Source organism: Thamnophis sirtalis, unplaced genomic scaffold, assembly GCF_051295495.1.
Source record: "Thamnophis sirtalis isolate CommonGarterSnake01/CBP01778 unplaced genomic scaffold, rThaSir2_p1.2 scaffold_4, whole genome shotgun sequence".
Lineage (NCBI taxonomy): Eukaryota > Metazoa > Chordata > Lepidosauria > Squamata > Natricidae > Thamnophis > Thamnophis sirtalis.
This window is the reverse complement of record NW_028261384.1, coordinates 105,463,714-105,474,449: the sequence shown is the minus strand read 5'-3', so window position 1 is coordinate 105,474,449 and position 10,736 is coordinate 105,463,714. Positions and strand designations below refer to the sequence as shown.

General features: G+C 43.3%; 1 protein-coding gene across 2 annotated transcripts in view; it reads right to left on the bottom strand.

Annotated features, from left to right (window-relative positions):
- Positions 1-1,987: 1,987 nt before the first annotated feature.
- Positions 1,988-10,736, bottom strand: part of TRPM4 (transient receptor potential cation channel subfamily M member 4) — a 37,396-nt gene continuing 28,647 nt past the window's right edge. For both annotated transcript variants that reach the window (XM_087713673.1, XM_087713674.1), the window contains exons 21-24: positions 10,334-10,466; positions 8,783-8,855; positions 5,688-5,784; positions 1,988-2,540 (exon numbers count right to left, since the gene is read on the bottom strand). In XM_087713673.1, coding sequence (XP_087569799.1) covers positions 2,536-2,540; positions 5,688-5,784; positions 8,783-8,855; positions 10,334-10,466 — 308 coding nt within the window. In that variant the 3' untranslated portion in view covers positions 1,988-2,535. The remainder of the gene's footprint in view (positions 2,541-5,687; positions 5,785-8,782; positions 8,856-10,333; positions 10,467-10,736) is intronic.

The following is a 10,736-nucleotide window of genomic DNA, read 5'->3' as shown; positions in this document are numbered from 1 at the left end:
AAAAGCAACTTGGGTGGGGGTGGGCAGAAAGGCTTACCTATTTAAAGTGAGAATTGGCGTGTATGAACATGTCTGTATAGCATACTAGCTGAGTGGGAAACACTGAGCTATGCCTTTCTACCCCTTTTTGGTAATATGTGATTAGATTCCACGTTAAGGTTATTCTAAATCTGAACCAGTTTACTTTGGGGAGGGGATTTCATAGGGATGATGATCAGGAATTATTGTACAAAAAGATTCAAAGATTTCTGAATTTTTAAAAAAATATCTTTAATTTTTCATGAAATGCATTTAATTAAAAATATTATAAAATACCACATGATTAATAACACTAATTTCCTTTTGTTTATTACGATTCCAAACTTATGCATTCTATTATGTACTTCTAGTAATGTTAGAAGAAGTAATATTAATTTAACCATAAAAGTGACATTTGTAAAAAAAAAATATTTAGTATAAACGACTTGATTTGTAAATATCTTTCAATAACCATTTGATTCACAAACAAGTTCACAGTTTAAAAACCCTAAAAAGACTGAAGGCTAAAATTGATAACTAAATGCTATAATTATTCTCTGGAACAAACTTTATCTTTTAGCAATATAATACCATTCTGCAATTATCTGTAACTGACCAAGACTTCTGCCCACCCCCCTTGCTAATCTCCAGAGTCCTGGGAAGACACCCATTATTAAAAACAAAGCTGAGAATCAATATTCCATTAAGAGAGCAGCAGATTTTTTGACCTCAGGTCAGGGCATATCAAATATGATGGAGAGCTAGGATCCTCTTTGATAGGATTGTCTGCTGGGTTTAAGAAACAAACATAAAAACAGCTGTGGAAATGGGCAGGAAGCAGCAGAGCTCAAAATTATTGTCCTCATAAAGCTGCTCCTAACATAGCCAGGAGGAAATATATGACCTGATACAATGAATATTGATTTCTCAATGAAATTAACCATATTTGAAACAATTTAAACTTAATAATGGTGCAGGGGAAAGACTAAATGCCTGATTCTCAGTAACTCCTTTGCTCACTTAACTTTTCCTAGCCATGGCTACACAGTGGGACCTCGGGTGCCAACCATGATCCATTCCAGGACTTTGGTCGGCACCTGATTTGGTCTTGACCAGAAGCAAGACAAACTGAGCATGTGCGTGCACGCACACACAAAATGGCACAGAAGGGGAAATCGCCGTGGCAGGGAAAATCGCCATGGCTGTGTTTATTCAGCACCCGAGGATGTGTTTGTGACCTGAGTGAAGCATTTAGCAGATTTTTCAATTGGCACCTGAATTGTTCATCTGTCTGAAAAGACATTTAATGTATACTGCTATAGGTTTTCTTAACATAAAAAGTACAATTTGTTTTACTGACCAGACATCACCTATGTTGAAAGTACCAAGAGGGAAATTCAGGTTACTGGTAAATACTGAGGATTGCTGCCTTTTGTTTGTGGCAAACTCCTATGCAGAGGTGGTATTCAGCAGGTTCTGACCAGTTCTGGAGAACCGGTAGTGGAAATTTTGAGCAGTTCAGAGAACCAGTAAATACCACCTCCGACTGGCCCCGTCCCCATCTATTCTCTACCTCCCGAATCCCAGCTGATCAGGAGGGAATGGAGATTTTACAGTATCCTTCCCCTGCCATGCCTACCAAGCCACACCCACCAAACTACGCCCACAGAACCAGTAGTAAAAAAAATTGAATCCCACTACTGCTCTCTTGCATATAAAGGATGTTTGGTCATGTGCCGGTTTAAATGGATACAATATTCTTTGTATTTCCCAGAACTGAGTGGGTTAATCAAAAGTCTTGGGTGATCTAACTTTTTTTTAAAACCTAGAATCCTAATGTCTAGTTAGTAGGTATAATTTAAAAGTATAAACAAATCATGTTTTCTTCTCAAGCAAGAAACAAAAGTAATTACATGATTAGGAGAATGTCCTTTTGGCTTGCAAATGTCAACCATACTGTTGGCTGTGAATCTGATGAATGTTCTAGAAAGGTTCTAGTTTCTACTCATTGTTATATTAGAAAATGGTATCACACATGACTTCATTTACTCTTCTTGTACAGTACCAAGTGCATTGGCCCCTTGGCTAATTCAAAGACAACTAAGAATGAGATGTCAAGGAAACATACACTTGGGAAATTAATGTCAGCTTGGATTGTCCTTATGAAGACTTATGGAGGTAATTATCTTAAGAATACAGAAAGTTGTTTTGTAATAAGTCATGCCATTGCATTATCTATTTTCATTAATAGCTTTAGCGCTTTCAGGCAATAAGAAAACCTTCCTATCACCTACTATATCAAGATTCTTTTGATAGGAATGCCATGGACTGAACCTTGGGTTCATGTAGGGTATTTGTAGCTGAATTGAAATGTGATCCTGGATTATCTCAATCATTTCCTGCTGAAGCCTACATTTCAATTCTCTGAGGCATCAAGTGTTGAGACACATTTGGGATTTTGTAAATAGCAGCAGCTGACACTTCTTCATTGTCTTTTTTCATGTGCCATGGAAAAGTTCAATCTGTAAGAAAAGAGATCAGCAAAAGATGGTTAACTCCTTTATTATTCTGTTACATCCAAATAATCCACTAGGGGGCAGTGATTTCATTAGTCTAAACAAATTGTAGATGAGATAAATTGTACAGATAGTCCTCAATTTACACAGTTCATTTAATAACCGTTCAAATTTTTTTACAGTGGCCTTAAAAAAGTGACTTATGACTATTTTTCACAAAACTGTTGCAGCATCCCTTTGGTCATATGATCAAAATTTAGCTACTTGGCTACTGACTCATATGTCCTGGCATCATGGGATCATCTTTTGCAACCTTTTGACAAGCAAAGTCAATGAGAAGCCAAATTCATTTGGTGTTACTTACATAACAATGGCAGTGATTCACTTAACAACTCTTGCAAAAAAGATAATAAAATACAGTAAACTCAATAACTGTCTCACTTAGCAACAGAAATTTGGTGCTCAATTGTGGTCATTAGTCTAGAGCAGTGGTCCCCAACCCCCGGTCCGCGGACCAGTGCCGGGCCGTGGAGTACCTGGCACCGGGCCGCGCAGCCGCCGGGGGCCATATTTGCAACTTTGTAGTCCTCATGAACGCGCCCTTTCTCTGCCCCCCCCCGCCGCCCCAGATGTGCGGGGCTGGGGGGGCGAGGGGAGGCCCGATCTCCCCCCCCGCCCTCTTGCTCTGCTCGCCCCGGGAGGGAGGGGGCGGCGGCGGCGGCGGCCTCGGCCCGAACTTGGGATGCTGCTGGCGGAGGCTGCCTGGGAGGCGAAACTTTGTCTGCGGACTCGCCCGGCCCGCCTGCCCCGTGGAATGATGAGGGGGGGCAGGAGGGGGTGGCGGCACTGCATTTTCCTCCCAAGGAGAAACTAAGGTTGTGGGGGGGAGGGGCGCAGCACGGCCGTTTTGGGGGAACTTGGGGAGCTTCGCCGTTCCGAGAGGCGCTTCGCCAGCCCCACCCAGGTGGGAGATGTTTTCCTCCGCCGAGGTGGGGAGGGGGGGCTTTACGTAAGACTCGCGGCGCAGCTCTGCCCCCCCTCCTGGAGTGTCACCTGCCTCCCGCCCCTCCCCCCCGCCGCTCCGCCGAAGCGCTTTTTGCGTCAGGCCGGCGGGGCTCTCGGGGGCCCTTCGGCCGCAGCCCGCCTTCTCCTCCTCTTCCCTTCATGGAGCGCGGCGCGGAGGCCCACCCCCTTGGAAGCAGCCGGCCTCCGCCGCGCCAGCCGCCCGCCCGCCCGAAGTAGGACACGGCACCATCTTTTTCCCCCGCCGAACTGCAGCGAGGAAAAAGGGCTGCCCGAGCGAACGGATCGTGGGGTCGGTTCCCCCTCCCTTCCCCCGGCGGCCGAGGAGGAGGAGGCGGGGCGGCCTCGCGGGCTGTCGGCCTTGGCGTGAAGGAAGGCCCCCCTCCCGCCCTGCGGAACGCGCGCCCAGGATGGCCGCCTTCCCACCCGCCGGTCCGGAAGGCCGAGGGAGGCTCGTCTGACTGGTCCGCGGTGATAAAAAGGTTGGGGACCACTGGTCTAGAGCTACTACTTTGTTGGGGTGTGTTTCTTCCGAAATAAGTGGGATTTTTCTCAGCAGAAGAATAAATCATTTGATTTTCCACATTTCTTATTTGGAAACTAGTTTGATAGTTAGCAACCCCTTTTCACCCCCTCCAACTGATGCTACTTGGTCTTTACCAAAAAGAACTTGTGTGAGAAATAAAGAGGACTAAGGACCAGGAAGATTTGGGGTGCCATTGCATCTAATTATTGTTCCCTTCAGGAGCTTTAGTAACCTAGCTGTAATTTGTCACATTCTGATATTGGAACTCAAATTGTCCAGTAATACTAGAAAGTCTAGTTAATCAAGAGTGCATGTTATTTGCATCCCCACAGCAGTTGCTGTATTCCTTCTCACCACAACTTACACCCATCTTTGTTTTGCATGGATTTTAATTAGGCAAATGCAGAAAATCCAGTGCAGCTGCAGTTAATTAAAAAAGGGAGATAATTTTCTTAAACCTGTATTTCAAGCTCCACTAAACATAATGTCAAGAATGTGAATTGTGATAGCATAGAAATTAAGTAAATAATAGCATCAATTGAATGTACAATTAAATCACTGCTTTTTAATGTATAATTGGTGTTTTTTTAAATAGTAACACTTTTTGGGAGGTGAAGAGCAGGTTGAAGTAAAACTATCTCTAAATCAATGTAGCACATCATGCTCCAGATTATTTCTTTACCACTCTTTTCTTGCAAGAGCTGTGAAAAAAGACTACTTCAGAAGGGGAGTAGTGTTAGTACTCTCTGTGTTCACAATGAGGCTGTGGGAAGACCCATAGTGATTCTTTGTCACTGTCAGAATTCATATAATTAATTCTGCAATAGCCCAAAAAGAAGCTGTGTAGGAAGTGGCCCAAAAAAGAAGTAAATCATGTAAATCTATAGCTACTGTGACACACCTTTCCTAAGAAGGCTGATAATAAGAAAAGAGGAGGGATGCAAATAAATATAATGACATCAATCAAGGTACAGGAACAACTTAGCCTAACCCAACAAAAGAAAAGAAGATGCTCCATTCTTTCCTGTCTGTTTTGTTGATCTGAGTATGATGGAACTTTGGAATAATACTAACTTCCTTCTGCTCTGGATTTCACTACCCTTAACCAATAAGGAAGCTTTCCAGAGGAATGTATTTATTGAACCCAACATATTTTGCATAATAGAAGAGAATTGTTTATTGGCCAAGTGTGATTGGACACACAAGAAATTTGAGAAGGGTTTATTTAACTTGAAAATAAATTTAACTTGAGAGTGGTGTTAAAAAACTAGCATCTTGGCTTCTAATTCTCTTGCAACATATTCTTTTGCATGGCAGCCTCATCAAATCTAGAGGAGCCTTGGATCATTTTTTCCCATTTTTTTTTGCCCTCTAGATGAAAATATGAAAAGGAACTAAGTATTCCTATGCCTATGAAGATTTTTTGTAGTTTTGTGCCTCACAAGTTCATTCATGGCAAACTTTGCATATGACTATGTGTGTAAATACATGCGAACATGCACACTGAGAGATCTGCATAGATAAATGCTATTCTTTACCTTAGAATAATGCTTATCTGTCTATTAAATATCCTTAAGTATTTCTTAATTTTCCTGTCCACTTACCTTTTTTCTGAATAGGTGGAACTTGTTTTCCTTTTGCTAGGTCACTCTGGGCCAAGATATCTACCATCCAAGACAAGGCACTGGTACAATACTCCATCTAATGGGAGTAAATGAAATAAACCTATTTGGGAGGTAGTATTTTTGAAGGTTCATGTGAGATAGTTGTCATTTTATGCCATATTGTGATTACCTTGTTGCTGGCTTAGCATACCAGTGTGTCTTTTAAAAAAATAAAACATTGTTGAAACCAGTTGTGATTTCTTTAGATGTATTTAATCCATTTTGGGGGGGGGGAATGCAATTTTAGTCTTAGAGGAGACATCTGTGGTTGGTGAACTACAACATCCAGCAGCTCTGGTTGGTAGAGGTCCGTGATAGCAAACCTATGGTGGCATATGGAGCCATTTGTCAGGGCATACGAGGCATTGCCCTGTCAGCTGACTTCGGCCTTCTTTTGGGGCCATTTTTCGCCCTCCGGAGGCTTCCTTGAACGTACTTCCAGTTTGCTCGTAGAGCTGCTTTTAGCCCTCGGGAGCCTTCAGGGAAGCCTCCTGAAGGCCCTTGAAGTCTTCAGAGGAGGAAAAACAGCCCCATGGACAAACCGGAAGTATGTTCCCAAACTTCCAATTTGCCCGAAGGGCCAGTTTTTCACGCTCTGGAGGCTTTATGGAAGCTCCTGAAGCCTCTGGGTGTGGCGGGGGAGGCTGTTTTCGCCTTCCCAAGGCTCCTATAAAGCCTCTGGAGCCTGGGGAGGGCGAAAAAAGCAGCCCCAAAATGGGGGAGAACACTGGTTGTGCGTGCATGGACATTGGGGTCATGCACATAACATTATGGGTGTGGCACACCCGTGCACAGCTCCCCTGCGCTCCCCCCCCTGCTTTTGGCACATGAGCCAAAAAAGGTTCGCCATCACTGGTATAGGTGCTGCACACTGTTCCCTCTAAGGTGCGTGGCTGCGCGGCCACGCACATGGCAAGAAAACCCCGTGCAGCAGTTTCTATCTGCCGCGCAGAGATTTCTGTAAAGCAAACGTGGGGAAGTTCTTTGCAGGCAGCTAGAACTGGCCGCCTGCAAAGGACCTCCCCAGACTTGTTTTGAAGAGCATGGCTCTTCAAGTCCATGTTTGGGGGATCCCTTGGAGAGGGGATTCCTTCCTGCGAGACCCCGTCCAGAAAATGCGGGGAGCAGAAGCGGAGACCCAGGGCTGCTTCCGCTGCGACCGCTGGACTGTGGGGCTGGGAAGGGGGCGGGAAGAGCGGCGGGGCTGACGGTGGCCGGCGGTGGCAGGCTGGTTGGCTGCCTTTCCACTGCCGCCCCCTCTGTGCGGCGGTTTTCGACCTGCTTCCCCTTCCCTCCGCCGCACCCCTAACTTGAACCTGGTCCGCAGAGGGGCGAGCGGGCGTGGGGGGGGGTCCAGCACCTGCGTTCTGGCGCAGCCCAGCGGACGGGGTGCTGCATGAGGGGGCGGGCGAGGAGAGGAGAGGCGGGGCGCCCTGCCCTGGTGGCTTTTACTTTCTGGGGCCAGGACTCTAGAGAGAAGAGAACTATAAAAGCTCTTTTCTCTTATTCTTTCTTCTGTGTCTCAACTCCTCTAATTGCCCATCAACTACAACACAACATTGGAACAATTTCTCCAAACTCTCTCATATGCCAATAACTCATTTCTCAATTTGTCAGCAAGTCTCTTCCAAAACTGGTCAAAGCAAGTTTATTCCATTCCATATCCCTGACAATGTCTGGAAATCCAATATATAAATACCAACTCTGCCTTTCTTTAGTTTGTGAATTTCCCAAATCACTGTTGTTGTTCTTTCCAGTTCATCACAAATCTTTGCATGAAATATGGGTAATAATTCAGCAATTGATTTTTGCCTTCAATAAGGAGCATATCCCTTTCAGTAGCCTCTTCTTTCAATGGACTCAGAACAAAGGCAAACCTGGAGTGATCTGTAGATAATTCCGCTAGTCCCAATAAGAGGGACAGAATCACTTGGATTAGAGTAGGTCCTTGGGTAACAATTGGTGGAATTTATTTAACACCAGCAACAAAGATAAGTTAAAACCATTACAGTCCCCGAGTCACATGATCAAAGTTCAGATTGGCAGCCTCCCTGCACTTATGGCCAAAGGAGTGTTTTAACTCCCATCACCGGCCTATCTGCTGTTGGAGGAGGAGGAGGCAGCAGTTATTCTAGTGGAGGCAGGGGCTCGTCGGCGTCTTCAACGGCAGCCCTGCCCCCTGTGAAAAAAACTGAAGATGGAGCAGTGAATGAAGAAACCATAAAAGCAACAAACAGTTAATGCGTAAGTAAGCTGAGGAGCAAGTTCTCAACTAAGGAAGCAATATAAGAAAGAAATATAAAAAGCTCAATATGCCAAAACACTTATTTTAGTCTTCATTTAATTACTTGTATTGTAGTCTGATGTAACATCTTTTTAAAGTTAACAAAAACTTAGTTATAGGCCACCTGCTTGCCCATCTCTCTCTGATCTATCAGAAACCAGACGACAGGACCTCACTTGTTCAGCTTAAAATTTGGTGGACTATCTATAGCCATCTATCAAGCTATCTGAAGGAGAGGCCCTTCAGATAGCATGATCCCAAGCTGTTTGTATGTTAAAGCCTAATGCTAGCAGTGTATCTTAAACTGGACTTGGAAGTTGGAAACAAATGTGGTGTTAGTACAAATGATGCAAAATAGATTTAATAGAAGGGGAATCTTAAGATGGGGGGAATCTTAAGGGTACCTTGAATAAACATAACTGAGTTTCAAATAATACCGATTTTGTTGTTGTCTTAGGTGACATCTGTGAAAAAAATTCAGGTGCTCAGGCATGAAAATATGCCGCTCAAACACTATACTTTTCTGCTCACACTGAAAAAAAAATTAGAGGGAACATTGGTGCTGCACATGTTGAAGGCCAAATGTTCCTCCATCCCCGAATTTTCTCTGTTAACATGACAGGTCTTTTTTCATCTATTGCTGCTACTTTTCACCTTTGCTACTACCTTGAAGCCTTTGTCCTATCAGTTCCCCAAGGGTTCTATTTCCCTCCCATTTCCCATTTCAAAGGATCCATTACTGTCCCCATACCTGAATTTCAAGGTTCTTCAGATGTCGCTCTGATTCTTTGATATCAGAAAGCTGCTTTAAAACCTGATCGACTCTGCAGAATGAGAGGTATGAGGCAGTTACAAAGAAAGGAAACATCCACCCTTCCTTTTCCTCTATAGGGCATGAGGCAATCTTTTATCCTCTTTGATACAGAGGTGGTATTCTGCCAGTTCTGACAGGTAGTGGAAATTTTGAGTAGTTCGGAGAACTGGCAAATAGGCTGGCCTCGCCCCCCACTGCCTCCCAGCCTCCCAGCTGATCTTCTTTTATTGCCTTGAACAGGAGAACGGAGCTGGAAAGCCAGTTAGTGGGGCGGGGAGGGAATGGGGATTTTGCAGTAACCCTCCCCTGCCATGCCCACAAAGCCACGCCCATAAAGTCACTACGCCCACAAAGCCACACCACGCCCACAAAGCCACGCCCACAGAACAGGTAGCAAAAAAAATAAATGAATCCCACCACTGCTCTGATAGTCCCCTAGATTTGATTCCAAAGCTTTCATTTTCCCCACATAAGGATACTAGAAGTGTTTCAATAAACTTTGGAAAACCTAATACATCTAGGCAGAAAGATTGGATTTTAGGAATTTGTACACAGGCTTTTTTAGAAGGAAGGGTGAACACTTTGCAAAGCTATTGGTTTATGCATGCATCAAGGTTAATAGTTCATACTTAGAGCCATTGAAATGAATAAGACAAACTAGTAATAGCTAATGTGAATCCTATGGTTTATAGTGGGTCTTCCTAAATATGGGAATTTCCATATCATATCTGGAACACAGGCAAGGTGAAGAAAGTGTTCTTACTTAACAGAAAAATGCACCACCCAGAAAGTCTGCAAAGCAACAGCCCCCACCTCTACACACACACACACACACAAGCAAACACACACACACACACACACACACACACACATGCAATGGTGATGGTTCTGAATGAAGTATAAGGCACCTCCCAGAAAGGCTGGACTGCATTTTACCATGTTATTGTTGATTTTAGAAATGGTTAATCAATAAACAGGGAAGATTTTCCATATGCGGTATGCATAGAAACTTAGTTCTCATTTCCCAAGCAATATCTCTGGAAGAAGCTACCCAAAATATCTAAAATAAATCAGGTTTAGGAAATCTGTCTATAATATGCTTTTCTTCTGTGCCAATTAAAGATGAGTATGAAATTTGATCTCAAATTCTAGTGTAAACTGATTAGATCTGTACATTCTGATTAAATGTGGTGGGATTGTAAATGCACTTATATTTTGGATTTTTCATTTCTTTGCATTCAATGAAATATTCATGATTCAATACACTTTAAAATGCGTATTTTGAAATTAAATGATTAAATTGCATTTTAAAGAAAATATTTAAATACACATTTAATGCTATTTCCCCAAACTTAAAAAAAAAATTCAGTATGAAAAAATCCCTTGATAATTAATTGAAACTGATTCAAATTGGATTTAAACTGATCAGTCCTTCCCTAATCTCAACCTCCTCCTTTTTCTTTATTGTCTTCTATTCCCCATTCTTACTTTTGGGAAGTTCTCCGGAGTCGCTCAGTGTCGCTGTCACGTTTCTGTCGAGCCTGGGTTACTAAGTAATTTTCTTTCTGTACCGATTCCCACGTCAGTAGTCGTCTATTTTGGATCTCAGAGAGTTCTAGCACTGTCCAAAATAGATTAATTATCGGTTCACAAAATGATAATGATTCAGAAGTCAGTTTAGTAAACAGCTACCTGCAAGTCTGTCTATTATTGGTAAAAAGAAATGGCTGCTCACCAATTAATGTAGAATACATGTCTCTGCCCTAATGGATCTGTTAGTTATAAATCGGAAATGTTCATTATCTCTCTCATCCAGAGGTGGGTTCCTACCAGTTCGCACCTATTCGGTAGAACCGGTTCGTCAAATCTACCGAACCGGTTAGAAGAGGTT